This window comes from Leguminivora glycinivorella, chromosome 9 (genome assembly GCF_023078275.1).
Source record: "Leguminivora glycinivorella isolate SPB_JAAS2020 chromosome 9, LegGlyc_1.1, whole genome shotgun sequence".
NCBI lineage: Eukaryota > Metazoa > Arthropoda > Insecta > Lepidoptera > Tortricidae > Leguminivora > Leguminivora glycinivorella.
The window spans coordinates 2,696,880-2,714,872 of record NC_062979.1 but is presented as its reverse complement, the minus strand read 5'-3'; the positions used below and the strand labels follow the sequence as shown (position 1 = coordinate 2,714,872).

At 37.7% G+C, this 17,993-nt stretch overlaps 2 protein-coding genes across 2 annotated transcripts; both read right to left on the bottom strand.

Annotated features, from left to right (window-relative positions):
• Window positions 1-2,244: 2,244 nt before the first annotated feature.
• On the bottom strand, window positions 2,245-3,817 carry LOC125229464 (sorting nexin-12). The gene is made up of 4 exons (XM_048134310.1): window positions 3,565-3,817; window positions 3,288-3,383; window positions 2,997-3,099; window positions 2,245-2,573 (listed from the first exon to the last, which is right to left on the bottom strand). The coding sequence occupies exons 1-4, from the start codon at window positions 3,739-3,741 to the stop codon at window positions 2,446-2,448; spliced, it is 504 nt and encodes a 167-aa protein (XP_047990267.1). The 5' UTR covers window positions 3,742-3,817; the 3' UTR covers window positions 2,245-2,445.
• A 1,802-nt stretch (window positions 3,818-5,619) lies between these two features.
• Window positions 5,620-16,953, bottom strand: LOC125229472 (pre-mRNA-splicing factor Slu7). Its single transcript, XM_048134318.1, has 12 exons — window positions 16,640-16,953; window positions 16,227-16,381; window positions 15,548-15,640; window positions 15,141-15,330; window positions 14,530-14,612; window positions 13,965-14,110; window positions 13,465-13,648; window positions 10,315-10,460; window positions 8,922-9,027; window positions 8,040-8,169; window positions 7,294-7,460; window positions 5,620-5,836 (listed from the first exon to the last, which is right to left on the bottom strand). Exons 1-12 carry the CDS (start codon window positions 16,806-16,808, stop codon window positions 5,663-5,665), a joined length of 1,743 nt encoding a protein of 580 aa, XP_047990275.1. The 5' UTR covers window positions 16,809-16,953; the 3' UTR covers window positions 5,620-5,662.
• Window positions 16,954-17,993: the final 1,040 nt, after the last annotated feature.

Here is a 17,993-nt window from a genome sequence, read left to right as displayed (position 1 = left end):
CAAACTTGATTTCGAAATATTTTGGTTTTTTTCTCTAGGCCAGAAGCATCTCAACGCATACCAAATAAACCAGGGAAATAAATACACTTAGCTCAAACATGATAAAACTCCCGCGAAAGAGACGACACTATAGGTGAGAGTGACAAAAAATGCCTCGTTTCGTTTCAGAGGTGTCCTGGCCCCGTAGCCGAATGGCATTTCGGCGATGCGATTCGCTACCGAAACGCCGCAGAAATGTAGTCTGGCTCTGTCGCGCCAATAGGCAAGAGCGATAGATAGCTACGAAAGAGATATTATCGTTAGCGTTGCATTCGGCCACGCACACTGAGCAGGGAGTTAATTAAAAAAAAAAAGATGGCAAATGAATACAAACCAATGAGATTTTATGTATACAAAATAAAGTAAAATTACCTTAATGTTTAATCTATTGACTATAACATATAATTACTCGCAATGCTAACTGAATATACATAGATTATGAACGCTAAACAATTTCAACAATTCCAATAATATTGCTTAATTTCAAACAATAACTAATTTTGTTCTAATTTTATTTGTGTGTAATCATTTGAGTTATATCATAATGTATAACGTTAAAACCTCTTCACCTAAGAGACCTAACTTCGCCTGTGTATAGAACTTAAAACCGCTTAGTTTTTACTTTTTAGTGCTAGTTCCGACGACTTAATTTAATATATTTTACTAAACCTGCACTAAAACTTAGGTGGAAATTTAAACTAAAGCCAGGCGAAGATAGGTATTTTAGGCGAATAAAGGGGATACAACAGTAATACTCAAATGTAGACACAGCGTAATGATTCACTGTTCGCACCAGCGGCCCATTTCTCGAAAGGTACAAGCCTTGTATTACAAGTGCGCGAACTGTCAAATCGTATGGGTTGTCATGGAAACACACTTGTAATACAAGTCTTGTACCTTTCGAGAAACGGGCCACAGATCGTAGATGTCTGAACGCAAAAATAAATATTTTTAATCTGTGGAATGCAGTGCCGTATAAATCCGTCGTCAGTTTCCATCGCTCGAAGGTTATTGCATTCGTGATAATTTTATATGATCACTGATACATTATCTATTACTTTGGAACAATCCCCCCATTGTTAATAGTGTAATGTGAACAAAATATGGTTAGTGTAAATCAGCAATTCCCGTCAACTTTGTACAAAAATTAAGGGAAAAGTTAAATTTGTTTTTATTAATTCCTATTTTGTTACCAAGATTTTGTTGATGAATTGAGATTTTATTAAGTTTTATTTCGTCATTAAGGTTCTCTAGTATCTATATTTTCTTAATTATAACAATTATTCTGTATATATCTTACGAAAGTCGAATTATATTACTAAATGTTGGTAACAAAATAGGATCAATTAAAATTTGCTGACGTGGCATTGTACAAAGTTGACGGGAATTGCTGAAATAGATCATTTGTATTTTAAATAATAGCTGGACCAAAGAGCAAGTCATTATCAATGAGTACAATGTCTTTACTGAGAAATCATTGTTTCATAGACTTAAGAATATTAGTCATCATAACAATTTGCAAACTGATTTATCTTGGTTAAACCCAGATACATAATTTATACTTTCAAGTTAACTTGCCAACTGTTTGTTATTTTAACAGTTATTTAAAATTTGACTAAAATTCTGAAATCTGCTTGACTGTAGGTCAGCCTATCAGAGTGTGATAATTAAATAAAAACTTTCTTTTACTGAATTTTCATTGCTTAAACTACTTTTTAAAGAAAAAACTTAACAATTTATAACTTGGGTGAAAACATTAACTTGACGAGATCTTAATTCAAATTATTATGCCAATACCTACTCTTACATAGAGATATTAGAGATCATAAGGGCCCTTTTCTGACCGAAAATCTGTTAATATAATAGCACCCTTCACACCCTTTAAAGGAACTTCTAAATAGCCCATAGTTTCTATGTGATCAGCAACATTGGTGTCCCTCTCTTAATCATGTGTTAGAAAACGAATAATAGTTGCCTCCACATATTGCAGTGAAAATATGGCCTGTTTAGAAGCCCCTTAACTTAATTAAAATGATAGTCTACTACAGTATATTCTGCGTAATAGGAGAACTGTAGAATGTATAGGTTCCCTTACGTTGAATGACCCTTTCCGCACAAACTATTCATTCAGTATTGAAGGCCATTTTACTAATGATTTTTAAGTCTTTGGAGATCTCAGTATATTACCATGGTTTTATAAAATCATAATTGATAAAAGATATGAGTAATATTTCCTGTGTATCATATTCTTACTACTAATTTACCCCCTTGACTATACTTGTAACATATCTATACATCACCAACATTACAAAAGTATTTCTTTAAAAAGTAGTTTGTAACATACTTATCTTATTAAATATAGACAGTATGAGCAGAATTGTTCCAAAGCTGGGCGGAGTGTGATTATTATGTGTTCCGTATCTTGCCGGGGACGTAGTTCTTGTCGATGGTCGGCTCCTGTAAGAACATGTGCAGGCAGCGCTCATTCTGTGCTAGTGGGTGCCCGGCAATCTTGTTGATGAATGTTTCTAAGCCTGAAATATTAGGCAGATATTAAACTCAGAGACAAAATTCATGCAAACAGTGGTAAGAAGAGATTGCTGTATTGCACACAAGATTTCTGGGGTAAACAATATACAAACATATTTTCGTCAGGTAATCATTTTGGTCAAATAGCAGGTAAGTATTCTACACTTCATTTAACAGATAATTGATAAAGATTGCCTATATCAAATTTATTAAAAGGCTTTGCAATGTGAATCTGTGCCACATTCTTATTCTAAAAATAGATTTCAACTAGAACACCACATGGCTTATCCATATTGAGTTGTTGGGCACTCCTATGTAATGCAAAATATTGCGAAATTTGCTATGATAGGTCAAAGTCAGCTGATTTAAAAACTTGCTAATAAGATGATCATGAAAATTGATTTTATAACACATAAATTAAAATTTACCTTTTCTGCGGTCCTCTATAAATTCCTCCTCAAATATGCCATCATCTCCACGGAAAGGCAATTGTCTCTTTAAAGCTTTGCCAGGCAATGGTGGAACCACAATCTGAAATACAAAAATTGGGCCTATGAATAGAAATTGTTACAATAATCACTTACCCACTTCATTATTTAACCCTTGAAGGTTGTTTACGAAAATCTATGCAAAACAGTTTCGTTGGTCAAATATTATTGTTGTTAAAAAGATAACAAGTTGACCGTTTATCAGCAATGAGTCAAACAAAGTGGGCATACCTTACTGTCTCGTTCTAATTCGTTTCTGAGCCACTCGAAGTCGCTGTACCGCCGCCGCACGCTCGACTCCTTCACTTTGAACACGGGCAGATTGGTCTGTAAGCAGGAAATGGATTCTACATCAATGATTGCCGCAAATCGGCAGATTGACGCGCCGAGCGCGCTCACCTTGGCCTCCGCGATACGCCCACAAAAAACAAAACAAACTTACCAACGAGGCGTAAACAGATAATCTAATTACTCTACTCTATTAATAGACGCTTGGAGAAGTTCTCACCCTCATGCGGACTTCGTAATCCGTATAGCGTTTCTTCCCGACACCCATTGTCGTCACTGGGTTCACCACGTCAATTTCGAGGAAATTGGCCGGCGCCGCGTACGCGTCGTCCAGCGTTTGTTTCTTAACGTTTAACCTCCTCGTCGCGTCCGCTGTTGTGTCCTCAGCAGCCATCATTACGCTTTATTTCACAAACAATCACAAACTTAATAATTGGACGGCCCACTAATCAAAAGGAAATGACATGATTTGACGTTTAAAAAATCATGGCGATGTGTCATCGGTCAAGTTCAAAAACCTACCATTTTCAGTAAGAAAACTACTACTAGTTTTGCAAGAATCTCTGTTTTTTGATACATTATTATTGATAAATATTCAGAAATCTGCATATTTAAATATCACATATAATTTAATTTACTTAAATAAGCATTATCTTGGGCAAAATCCGAGTATTCTGTATATATTTTTCTAGTCCGTGTCAGAAACTACTGAATTGGGAGATATTTTTTACATCTGGTAAATCTGAAACAAGTTGTTATAAAATTTCCAAGAATGATGCAAAGGAATTTGCTTGTTCTGCCAAATAAGTACAAGAAGAGTACAAGGTGTTCCGTTCAAGATTCATAAATTCATTGATCTTCAATATCATAAATATGCATTGATGCAGTAAATTCTTTGTTTTACATCGCTGCCTTGCTTAATGGTCGCGTATTATTTGTAAAAATCTTAAATTCATTTGCAGGAGTTCGACGTCTAACTTTCAGTATCTCCTTACTTACATACAACTATAGATGGCAAATAAACAATTTAAAAGCTGACGGGCACTCGTAAACTTTGCTTAAATGCAGCAGAACCCGTGTGGCGGGTTCTCGCTATACAATTAGCGGGCGATTATAAAAAACTAGCGGTTTCTGACGTAGTTCGCCGTTTTTTGTCTGGCAGTGAATGTGTTAATTGTTGATCCAATTCTAGCTCATTTTATACTTCACCCTGCCCTTCCAACAGTAAATACTAATTCACTCATACCTATTATGTTCCCACACACTGCCAGATATTCTCTGGCCCTCCCAGTTTGTCAGTAGAAAAAGGCGGGAAACTGTCATATTCAGTACTAAAACCTGACCAGAAATATATAACTACGCGCCATGTTGCGGAATTTCATTGGAACTATTTTCTTCATACTATAAGTACTGACCTGTCACCGCTTACATCAGAATAACAGCTTACTGTAGGCCTAGCACATGATGGCCGCGGGAGTATGTCGCCGCGAGATAGATGACACGTCTTTGTCTAATTGTATTAATGACATAAGGACAGGTAGTCTATCTCGCGGCGACATACTCCCGCGGCCATCATGTGCTAGACCTGCTGGGGGGTTACCATGAAGTGCTAAAGCCGTTCAGTTTAGGTTGAGAGAAAGGGACGAAGCTATAGCAGTTTCATAGCTCCGTCCCTCTCTCTCAGCCTAAACTGAACGGCTTTAGCACTTCATGGTAGCCCCCCCTGGCGATCAAATATATGAAAGAGGCGCGTTCCTAGCACACAGTCTAACGGCTCAGCCACGACATTGGGCTAAGCGCGACAGCGGTGAGCGGCGGCCATACATTCGAGCGAGACACAGCGATAGGACTTTTCATTCGCACGTATGGCTGCCGCTTACCGCTGTCGCGGCTGGGCCGTAAGCTCGAGTAGGTGAACGCGTACTATGCTTGTATGAGTGAAATGACAGGTCGACTGTTTGCGTTTTTGACATGCGGTAACTGTGAGGTAACCGAGAGGGCCATACTGTACGATAGTACTCTTTATTATATACTGTGCTTTAACTATCTATATTGGCTGTAGTATAGTATACAGGATGTAACATTAATGCTGGTGATCCATTTAAGAGCATAACCGGTATCGAATAGCGGTTACGAATACCACTTCCTTTTTTTAAAATAAACACCATGAAAATTAAAGGTACTATAGAAGGTAATGTATAAGCCGTAGGATTTATCTTCGGCAATTATGTTATATAGTGTATATCAAATAAGTGTATAATAAAAACAAATGTATTCGATTTACAGTAAATATTTATTCCTTATAAATTAGTCGCTATTCACATGAACTGGCTCATAGGGTCCTCCTCGCGCTGCCGTTTCATCCTGTAGGCCTCCATCTCTTCCTCCGTGGGCGCCTTGGCCTCGTACATGCTGTTGTAGGGCCGCTTGCGCTCGTCCACAGACAACAAATACGACGCGTGCTTCTGATGCCTCTCTTCTGCTTCTAATGCCTGCATGAGTGAAAAAAGCGATTCAATTTCACGTATCACTCATTTACATTCAGCCCCTGCCGCTGCCCCTCGCGCTGCCGGCAATAAATCCCTAAATGGGCCATTTTTTAGGGTTCCGTAGTCAACTAGGAACCCTTATAGTTTCGCCATGTCTGTCTGTCCGTCCGTCCGTCCGTCCGCGGATAATCTCAATAACCGTTAGCACTAGAAAGCTGAAATTTGGTACCAATATGACAAAGTGCAAAAAAAAAGTGCAAAAAAAAAATGTTTTATTAGGGTACCCCCCCTACATGTAAAGTGGGGGCTGATATTTTTCATTCCAACCCCAATGTGTGATATATTGTTGGATAGGTATTTAAAAATGAATAAGGGTTTACTAAGATCGTTTTTTGATAATATTAATAGTTTCGGAAATAATCGCTCCTAAAGGAAAAAAAATGCGTCCCCCCTCTAATTTTTGAACCATATATTTAAAAATTATGAAAAAAATCAGAAAAGTAGAACTTTATAAAGACTTCCTAGGAAAATTATTTTGAACTTGATAGGTTTAGTAGTTTTTGAGAAAAACAAGGGAAACTACGGAACCCTACACTGAGCGTGGCCCGACACGCTCTTGGCCGGTTTTTTCAAAGTTTTCCACCCCACTTTTTTTGTAACATGGGTATTTTTTACGCGATTCATACTCAGAATCGAGAGCTCTTTCGATCCTGATAGGAGAAAAAAAATGTCCCAAGATTTCCATATATTTTTTCGAACCTTCCATTCCGTTACCGCCATACATAATGTACGAAAAAATGGTAAGGGAATGGGAAAAAACCTTGGGACACTTTTTTTCTCCTATTAGGATTGAAAGAGCTCGCGATTCTGAGTGGAAAACACAAAAAAATCCAAATAAAAAAAGTGGGGTGCACAACTTTGAAAAAAAATGGCCCAAATACTGCTGGATTCCCTAAATGCTACGTGGAAATAATTACAGCGACTGCACTGTGTCTATTTGCGATTCGAAATTATGAGAGATATTTAAAAAGATATCGAGAACAAAAAGAAAGTTCGTCGTAAACGTAGATGGTGGTTGATAATTATCTATCCATCGCAATAGATCGAACTCTGTAAGTTCACTTAATTATCTCCTCCAGGCGCTAGGCGAATACTGAACGCCCAAGCAGAATGTAAACGTCGTGAAGGTCCTTTGACTTCCGCAAAAAAACCGCCTTTTAGTAGAACGCCGGGCAGCGCGAAATATTTTAAGCGGGTTACTCACGTGTTAAGTCGATACAACGTGGGGGCAGCAGCTGCGCACACAGAGCAAGCGCCCGCAGTATGCGTCGCGCTCGAGACATGTAGAAGGGTCGCTACTCTTCAGAAAGATCCTCGGAAATGGATCGAAACATGTCGAACGTTATATCGAATTAACACGTGAGTAACCCGCTTAAAATATTTTTAAATATGTCAAATACCTTTTTCAATTTGTCTTCCTCCTTCTTCTTTTCCTTTTTGTCCTTCTTCCTCTTTTTCTTAGACTTCTTCTTTTTCTTCTTACTCGTCTTCTCGGTCTTGGAGCGGTGGTCGGACTCCGAGTCCGAACTGCTCGAGCTTGACGATGATGATGATGAATCGGACTTCTTAAAAAAAAAAGATTAAATGAAATAAAATGTGCGTGTGTTTAGTAAAACGTCCCACTTTGTCGGTTACCATTAAGGCGAGATTTATATGAATAAACTAACAAATAACATTTGTCGCCTGCGGTAGTTCCGGACCGATACGACCTTCAAATCTTCAAGAAAAGAGCGTACACCCATCTTAAAGGCCGGCAACGCACCTCCAACACCTCTGGTGTTTCGGGTGTCCATGGGCGGCGGTGATCGCTTACCATCAGGCGACCTGTCTGCTCGTTTGCCTCCTATCCCATAAAAAAACCGGCCAAGAGCGTGTCGGGCCACGCTCAGTGTAGGGTTCCGTAGTTTTCCGTATTTTTCTCAAAAACTACTGAACCTATCAAGTTCAAAACAATTTTCCTAGAAAGTCTTTATGAAGTTCTACTTTTGATTGATATACATATTGGTACCAAATTTCAGCTTTCTAGTGCTAACGGTTACTGAGATTATCCGCGGACGGACGGACAGACGGACGGACGGACAGACAGACATGGCGAAACTATAAGGGTTCCTAGTTGACTACGGAACCCTAAAAAAGAATCCCATACCTTTTTCTTTCTTGTCTTTCTTCTTCTCTTCTGGTTGTTTAAAGAAAGCTGCGGAGGCGGAGGCCCTCGCGTCGGCGTCCTTCACCTCCAGCACCACGGACTTGCCCGCCTCGCCCACGCAGTATGACATCTGTAAGAAACATTAGTATAAACAAGGACGATTTATACAGGATTGACATTAACTACACGCCTACAAATTCATTTATGTTTACATATGTATTGACGTGATATCATGAATTAAAATAAAGAAATCTGTCATTTGTTCTTATAAAACATAAAAACAAGAAAACATATTAGGGGAAAATATGATTTTGGCCACTTCCAGGGTGCGAACAGCGCCATCTAGTTTTAAGTCTAAACGGCATGCGCGGATCCAGAGGGGCGAGGGGGGAGGGGTGACTTCTAGCGCTGATATTCTGAAGAGACCATCAAGTGGAAAAAATCACTGAAGGTAATCAAGAAAACCGAAAATGACAAGAGACTGTGATCGAAACAATAAAATCATTAAATAAATAAAACGTACTAAAATGATTTAAAGACAAAAAATCATCGTACACGCAACGCTAATTAGGATTGGTTGAGTTGAACCATACTATGGCCACATCTCGGACACTGGCGTCAAATATATGAAAGAGGCGCGTTCCTAGCACACAGTCTAAGCTCGTGTAGGTGAACGCGTACCATGCTTGTATGAGTCAAATCTGACAGGTCGACTGTTCGCGTTTTTGACAGGCGGTAACTGCAAGGTAACCTAGAGGGGGTGGGCGGCGCTTTCAGCGGGGAGCGGGATTGGCCATACTGTATGATAATACTCTTTTTTATACTGTGCTAGCGACAGCGTTAGCACAAACTAAAAGGCAGGTATAACAATGTAGAGCATACCTTGATGAAGGAGTGGCAGCACTTGTAGCCCCACTGGCCCTCGCGCCAGTACGAGCCCCACACCGACGTGTGGTTGTTGATTAACACGTCCTCCTCGTATTTGCTCCTGAAATCAATTATACACAAAATAATTATAGCATAGCCACAAAATTAAAATTTTGAAAAAACCCCCGACCGCGACATAGTGGACCGATTTTTATGAAACATGTCTAAGAACACTCCCGACTAACTCAGCTTTCAAACAAAAAAAAACTAAATCGAAATCGGTATATCTGTTCGGAAGCTATGATGCCACAGACAGATACACACAGACAGACAGACACACACACAGACAGACATGTCAATCTTATAACACCCCGTCGTTTTTGCGTCGGGGGTTAAAAATAGACAATCACTATGGTTACTCTCTAGTCCTCGTAACCTTTTTGCTTGGAAGGTCAGATGGAATTCGCTTAGTGCCTTCGCCAAATCTTGGGATTAGTTGCCAAAGCGGATCCCAGGCTCCACGAGTTGTGGCAAACGCAAGGAGATTGAGACAATTACTACGGTTCGTTTACGCTTATGATCGTTCACCATCGTTTTTTCTCGGAAACGTTCGTATTTTTCATGCCACTTCAGTCGAACTTAGTACTTTTTGTAACCTGTTTCTGCAATATCACAATTTCGTTATCTTTCAACTCCCAATAGCTCAGAGTGCCACTGAAACTTTAATCGTTTCATGTGGTCTTCCTACCTTTCTTAAGGTTCCGTCCCAAAAAGTACAAAAGGAACCCTTACGGTGCCTCTCTGTCCGTCCGTGACATTACTAAATATTTTTTCTACTTGTCGACTGTAATCTGTCAATTAGGTCACCACAGACTAAACTATAAGTGCTAACTTTTCAATGTTGGATACTCTATGGCAGTTCCGACTCCTCATTATAGTTGACTTTAGTTAACTGTAATAATTTCAAAAATAGAACTTCATACAATTTCTATACTAATTTGCGATACCTGGCAAATTTTCCTGCATCTGAAACACATTTTTTTTTATCTGTCGCGTTATCGGCCAATCAGAGACGGTTATTACAAACAATTGGTTGCTAGGTAATTCGATGTTGATACAACGGTAACGACTCTATTAACATTAATTTTAACTTGCATGAATGATGATATTTCCGTCCATTGATGATGAAGATGATGACTCGTAGAAAAAGTATTGTATACAATAGTGATATAATTAAGCTTTTCACTCTCGTACCGTACTATTAGGCCACTCAGCAAGCTTCGTGGCCTAACATGGTACTCGACTGAGAAGCTTTGTATTATATCACGATTGTATAAAATACTATTGAATACAGGAAATATATGTAACACAATATTCGAAGGCTTAATAAAGCCGAAGAGTAACATACTTGGCAAGTTGTTTCTCCGGCCCGTTGGCGACGGTTCCATCGCGGTTGTACTGCGTAAACACCTCGGTTTGTGCTAGAAGTAGCTCTCTTGGCGGAACCTTCAGGTGTTCCTCGCCTCCGTACTTCTCTAGGACTGATTCCTTCACCTGTAATAAAACACAGTGGTTAGTATTGTCTAGTATTTACTTCACACATATTTACATTTACATACATTACACTAAAATAGTAACAACACAAGACTCAAAAGGTGGAAGATCTTGGAACTAGACCAGAGAGAATAACGCCCCCCTCTCTCCACATAAAAGGAATGGTGGTTAATGGACCACCACCGGGAAAATGTTATTAATAGTACCATACAATCTGATTATGGCTAAGAAAGCCGATGGCAGATGAAACTTCAAAAAAAAATTCATTACACTCAAACACTAAGTTTTAAGCTAACTTTGCACTTTGTTTTATTTAGTACTTAGTTTTCATTAACAATTTGTATACATATAGTCCATTTACTGAGTGCCACCTAGTCCAACTCCTGGTCCTTACTGAAAATCAGCGTCGCGGAGCGGGCCATGTGGCTCACGCCGAGACACCCAGCTGAGTAATGACCTTTTAGCGCAATCCACTATTATGTACAATTAGATTAAGCTAGTTATAAGTATGTTGTGCTAATAAACGTCAATTCAATTCAATTCAATTCAAAATATCTTTATTCATGTAGGCCTAGTTACAAGCTCTTATGAATAGTTCATTACATATATATTATGATCTTAATCTAACCTAATTATCAGAGCAATTTATTGTTGTAAATTATTGTTCATAATAATATTGAGTCTATAATATACAATTTCATATAAAAATAATCGTTAAACAAAAAATATATAATTAGGTATATGTATATATAAAAATACATGTCTAGAATATTTCTAGGAAAAATCCAATGTCCAAAAAAATACAATATTAATTTCATCAACAATAATAATAATAATAAACGTAAAAATAAGAAACCATTTCGAATAACAATTAATCCCACGTTGTTTTATCATTCATGTAGTCTTGTGTTGTATAATAAGCTTTGGAAATGAGTACACGCTTTACATGATTCTTAAATTTATTAATTGACAAGTCAGTAATATGATTCGGAAGTTTATTATAAAATCGAACACAATTACCCATGAATGATTTTTTAATTTTACAGAGCCGTGTGAAGGGCACCGCGAGTTTATGTTTATTTCTAGTATTTATATTATGTACATCACAGTTTTTCTTAAAATTACAAATGTTTTTATGTACATACATAATATTCTCATAAATATATTGACAATGCACTGTCATTATATTAATGTCCTTAAATTTATCTCTAAGTGAGTCTCTATGGTTCATTTTATATATTGCTCGAATAGCCCTCTTCTGCAGAATAAATATGGTATTTATCTCTGAAGCACTGCCCCAAAGTAAAATACCATATGACATAATGCTGTGAAAGTAACTAAAATAAACTAATCGAGCTGTTTTCACGTCTGTTAACTGACGGATCTTGCTCACTGCAAAAGCTGCAGAACTAAGTCTATTCGAGAGGTTAACAATATGGGGACCCCACTGAAGTTTAGAATCTAAAGTTATACCAAGAAAAACTGTACTATCTACCAGTTCTAATTCCTCATCCTTCACAACGACACTTGTTTGCTCATTCCTTACGTTACTATTAGTGACAAACTTAATACATTTAGTCTTTTTTTCATTTAATAATAAATTATTAGCATTGAACCAGTTCACTACTTTAGAGATAGCATTGTTTACATCACTGTGAGCTTGTTGCTGTCGTTTGAGTTTGAAAATAAGTGAGGTGTCGTCTGCAAACAATACTATATCATGGTGGGTCTTTACAAGGAATGGCAAGTCATTTATGTAGATAAGGAACAGGAAAGGCCCCAATATTGATCCCTGTGGTACACCCATAGAGACCAATGACCCAGTTGATCTCTGTCCATTGACATCTACCCTTTGTATTCTACCATTTAAGTAGGACTTGAGTAAATCTAGTGCTGATCCTCTGACTCCATAATAATGTAGTTTCCTGATCAATGTTTCATGACAAACACAGTCGAAGGCCTTAGATAAATCACAAAAGATACCTAAAGCATCTTGTGACTCCTCCCAGGCATCGAAAATATGCTTAATTAGCTCAACACCAGCATCGGTTGTCGAGCGACCCCGTGTGAAGCCAAATTGCTTATTATGCATTAAATTATTAACGTTAAAATGTCGTACTAATTGAGAAAGAACTAATTTTTCAAATATTTTACTGAAAGTTGGCAGCACAGATATTGGTCTAAAGTTAGTGGGGTCAGAGTGGCTGCCGGATTTAAATAAAGGAGTTATTTTGCTATGTTTCATTAGATCAGGAAACTCGCCGCAGTCAACACTGTTGTTGAATATAACTGCTAAGTCAGGCGCTACAACCTCAACTAAGGATTTTACGGCATGGACGGAGACCCCCCAGAGGTCACTAGTTTTTTTGACATTAATTGATTTAAATGCCTTTACTATATCTGAGGTACAAACATGTTCAAAATAAAGGTCTCTACAACACTCAGGAACGTTTTCCTCTAATAATGTGACGGCAGATAAGGCGTCTTTTCTTTCTTCTTTCTTTCTTTACTTTCCCATGATCCTAAGAAAAATTCTAACGGCGTGGAATAGCGTCAAATATAGTTATTAGAAAACTACAAGAAAAATCTTAATAGCGCGATTCAGGATTATAACTACATGAAACAGCGACGTCTATCGAGCAATATAAAAACTAAATATTTTTTTAACAAGTCGGGTCATTACTTCATAAAAAATCTTAATAGCGCGATTCAGGATTTCAACCACATGGGACAGCGCCATCTTTCAAACACTTCGAGAACTAAATAAGTCCCCGAGTCAAACGTCAGTTATTCAAAGAAAAATCTTAATAGCGCGATTCAGGATTTCAACCACATGGAACAGCGACATCTATCAAACAGTTCGAGAACTAAATAAATTCCCAACACAAATTTTTCTTCGAATAAATGACTTACTCGAAGAAAAATCTTAATACATTCAAGATTTTAACAGCAATCACCAGAAGCAATCATAGAGTATATTGAATAATATGAAGCAATTACTAACCTGCGATTTGAACTTATGGAACTTGTCGTGGTACTCGCGCTGCAACACCTGCAGCTTGGTGGGTTCAGCTAGTAAATGCACGTCGACGCCGCGAGAGTGCGCCTCCCACGCGAATAGTTGCGCGGCGGCGTGCGAGCGCGTGTCGCCCGTGAACCGGACGAAATTCTCGCCTGTGTAGTCTGACCTGATGAGAAAAATAAGAGTTACATAAACAAAAATAAATAAATAAATAATTGAGCTTATATGCGTCCCACTGCTGGGTACAGGCCTCCTCTCAAGCATCACAGGTATGGGCTATAGTCCCCGCTCTAGCCCATTGAGGATTGGGGACTTCGCATACACCTTTGAATTCCTTTGCAGATGTATGCAGGTTTCCTCACAATGTTTTTCTTCATGAGCTGAAGTAGCCAGATTTATGCCAAGATGAATAGCATGTTCAGAAGTCTATTTCTTTTTCATATCCAAATACAAAAGTAGGTACAAATAAAAAATACACTTACTCAGCAGTCTCTGGATTAGGGTTGTCCCTCATGGACCGGGTCTTCGGATCGTAGTAGGCAGAGTTCGGGTCGAGGTTACGCAAGTACTTAGCCGTGTCTTCTCGGATACGAAGATTACGCACTGTGATGCGCTGCTTTGAATCCACCTAAAGAAGATATGGTGTTACTATTACGCTCTTAGCTATGTACAGTATGTACTAATGGAAATATAAGTATTTTGTCCTGTCCCAAGAAGTCATATAAGAACCCAATCTGAACTTCAAAAAATGATTGTCCAATATTTCATTTTGAAATGTAGGTTAACTCCAATTTGTATTATATATTTATCATAGATCTTTGACATTGATAAGCTGATTTGCATGTGATGAAACAGTTTTAAAATTAACGCTGGGTTTTTAAACATTTTTAACTAACTTGTAGCAGTAGTAGTAGTATTTAGTAAACATTTTATTGTACAGAACAAATTGCAAGTACAGTAAATAATTATAATGGTTATGTACAAAGGCGAGCTTATCCCTTTAAGGGATTTCTTCCAGCTAACCGTAATTGTAATGGCTTTAAATACCTTTGTACCAGGCATGTCTACTTCATCCACATATTTGTCTTCATCCTCCTCTGCATTATCATCATCTTCTACTGCTGTTGGATCTGAAATTGAAAACAGGTTTTGAAATAAACCTTTTTTTGTAACTCCAAACGTCTCCACAGATAATGAACAGACACTAAAAGTAATTTTATTACAGACAAATCTCTAGTATCTTTACAAACAAAGCTGTTTAGCTCACAATAAATTTTGAAGTGAGATTAGGTTGTATCAACTTTTTCTTGCCTGGCCATGGTTACAGTCCCCTGAGTCACGCTGGTTTTATGCAAAATTATACTACTTAAATCACGCAAGCATGCATGTAGTCCATGTTTGTAGGTGACAAATTAAGGAAAAATGTATGTTTGCATAGTTTAAGTAGCATAATTTTGCACAAAACCAGCATGACTCAGGGGACCGTAACCATGGCAAGAACAGGCAAGAAAAAGTTGACTCACCCATTAATTATTTCAGAATCATTTCACTTTTTCTCTTCATAAATTAACTTGTTGCAATCTTTACAGATACATTTATGTAATGTTTTTTTTGACAGAAAATAAAGCAAAGTGGAGATGATGATTCTTTAATAGTACCTTGCTCCAACTTCTTAGCTCTCAGTTCCCTCTTAGCCTCCTCAATTTTCTGGTACTCTTCAATGATAGCCTTGTGTTCCGAGGCGTCATATCCGTTCCACCTGTCCCTCTTGCCATCGTAGCTGAGGTTCAGATTAGGTTGGTTGAACTCATCGGGTGCTATGCCTGCATTTGTGTATTTAGCACCAATCTAAAAGGGATACATGAAAATGTTATATTAAATGGGATTTTTCTTTTAAGAGGATAACCTTCAATGTAATTATAAATAAAGTACTTATTTCTATTATATTACAAGAATTTTTTAATTCAGTATATAACAAGTCATTTAGCGTTTCTGATTTTATAGCTTCAAGTTTATTTGTAATTCACAGTGTAACATATGTATTTTACAAAATTCAAGGGCTTACCTTTCTGGGCCTGTCTAAGCAATCTTTCTTCTTATGTGTCATGGCACCACAGTTTTCGCAGGCCCCTTTTCTGAATTTGGTAGCTACTTTGGTCTGAAAATACACATAAACAGTTGTAAAATGTTTTTAACATGTTAGAAAAAAAATTAACTGGGTAAGTAGAAGAATTGTAAGAGTAACGTCTGATGAGTAAGATAGAAGTATAGTATCATTCATTATGAAATCATTAATGAAACTGAACCGGAATGGTAATAACCTAACCTATTAACCACAAACTTAAAATTTTGAAAAAACCCCCGACTGCGACATAGTGGACCGATTTTCATGAAATACGGCTAAGAACACTCCCGACTAACTCAGATTTGAGAAAAAAAAAACTAAATCTAAATCGGTTCATCCGTTGCGGAGCTACGATGCCACAGACACACACACACACAGACAGACACGTCAAACTTATATCACCCCATCGTTTTTGCGTCAAAGTTAAAAAATAGGTCGGTGTGTATTAATTACATGTTATTTAATGCGATTTTGTATTAAAATGACAGTTGCATTTGTAGCTTGGGTAGTAAATTAGTCAATAAAACCTTATTTTAGTATTGAAAATATAACAAATAGCTGATTTAATTAACAAAGTGGTGCTCGACACAAACCAGTTAGAAGTGACATTAATACTCACTGTGTCAACACCCTTATTGTAAAACGTGTCAAGTTTGGTAAACTGCGCCTCCCTGTCTTCCTGAGGCCTCTGATGCTTGAGTGTAGGCCCCGACGTCCCATAATACCATGGTGCAGAAGAAATGTACTGCGGAATGTGCGGATTTATGTCTTTCCCTGTAATGCAAATGGTAAATGTTAGTTAATACTGCTTAAATTACCATTAAAAACAGTCAAAATAGTCAAGTTTTTTTTATGTGGACTTGAGGGCGGTGTTGCCCATAGCCAATGTCGAGTAAAAAGGGTAGGAAATGATGTCAAGTAAGTTATTTTAAGTGCTTCTTGCAGTATAATTTAGATTCGTTTTACGTCAAAATATAAGGAAACATTAACCACTTTTTTAGGTTAGTAAACATTAACAAATATGAGTCATACCTGTTTCGTCGACGGCAGCGGGTGCAGTACCAGCTTTTCGAGCCTCTTCTAGTTCTTTAGCCTTCCGCCAGTCCTCACGAGACTTCTTTTTAGGCTCATCATCTTCTTCACCAGCATCGTCTTTATTGCGCAATATCTGCGACACGGGCGCTCTTGTCGTTGCGGCCATTATAAGTTATGTTCTTAAAACATTGGTATCATAATAAATTAAGACTAAGCAGAAACTTTGTATCCTAAATAAGGAAAAGGCGTATGTGATTTTACTGATTTTAGTCTTGTTTTCAAGACAAGACGTATCTCATGTTTGACGTTTCAACTGCCATAGACAAAGAGATTATTTTTCCATGGTACGAACAGCTGCTAATATTTTTAGCCATTCAATCATTCAATATTTACGGCGTCTATACACGATCAGATTTATGTTCAAGTTGATATAAGTCAGTCTACTGAACAAGAGATGGCGCTACTAGTCTGTTTATTGTAAAATAGTCCTAAGGCTACATGGTAACGTTGGAATTTCTGATAAAAAGATGATTATTTCACTTGAAGCATAAGGAAATTTCAGTATATCCATTTATTTTATTTTCACCACCCAAACTGGGCTAAAGCTACTACACTCAAGATTCCACATTCTAAACCACGAGCGTAGCTAGAATATTGGAATCTTTCGCTTGCTCGGGTATCAATTTTGGCACGTGCTGTTAAACTTTGGCTCTTTGTAAAACAAATGTGCGTGTGCACCAGAAAACGTCCCACTTCGTTGATTGCTATAAAGCTGCTTTGTCAGTTTATTCATATAAAGATACAAGTAAATCTCGCCTCACCGACAAAGTGGGACGTTTTACTTAACACACTCACAAGTAACTATTATTGGTAAGCCACAATTTTTGTAATACTACAACTTCAAAGTTTGTGCTCTCAAGATAACACGTTGTCGAATACCTAAAGGGACGCTTTAACAGGTTGTTCGTATAGTTTCGAGTAAATTTAATAAAATTGTTATGATAAACGACGCGATAACGTCACAGAATGGTCACAGATATGTATAGCTGTATCAGCGTATTCAGGTCAGGGCAAAACAAAAAATACACAATTAGAAAATAATAAAATTTAATTCTTGGCTATATATAATTAAACATAATTTTCATAATCAACATACAACATACAAACACGCCTGTATCCCATAAAGGGGTAGGCAGAACACATGAAACTACTAAAGCTTCAGTGCCACTTCAACTCATAATCAACTTCTCATAATATGGGAAAGAGCCAGCTAAATGGAGTCTTTCTAAATTTCACTTCATGTTATGTCTTCAGTAGGCCTAGCACATGATGGCCGCGGGAGTATGTCGCC

Coding starts and splice junctions, on each gene's coding strand:
- LOC125229464 (XM_048134310.1), bottom strand. CDS start 3,741: ATGATGGCTGCTGAGGACACAACAGCGGACGCGACGAGGAGGTTAAAC. Junction 3,384..3,564: donor ATTACGAAGTCCGCATGAGG/GTGAGAACTTCT, acceptor TCCTGCTTACAG/ACCAATCTGCCCGTGTTCAA. Junction 3,100..3,287: donor AATTAGAACGAGACAGTAAG/GTATGCCCACTT, acceptor TTTGTATTTCAG/ATTGTGGTTCCACCATTGCC.
- LOC125229472 (XM_048134318.1), bottom strand. CDS start 16,808: ATGGCCGCAACGACAAGAGCGCCCGTGTCGCAGATATTGCGCAATAAA. Junction 10,461..13,464: donor TCCATAAGTTCAAATCGCAG/GTTAGTAATTGC, acceptor GTTTTATTACAG/GTGAAGGAATCAGTCCTAGA. Junction 9,028..10,314: donor CCGGAGAAACAACTTGCCAA/GTATGTTACTCT, acceptor AATTGATTTCAG/GAGCAAATACGAGGAGGACG.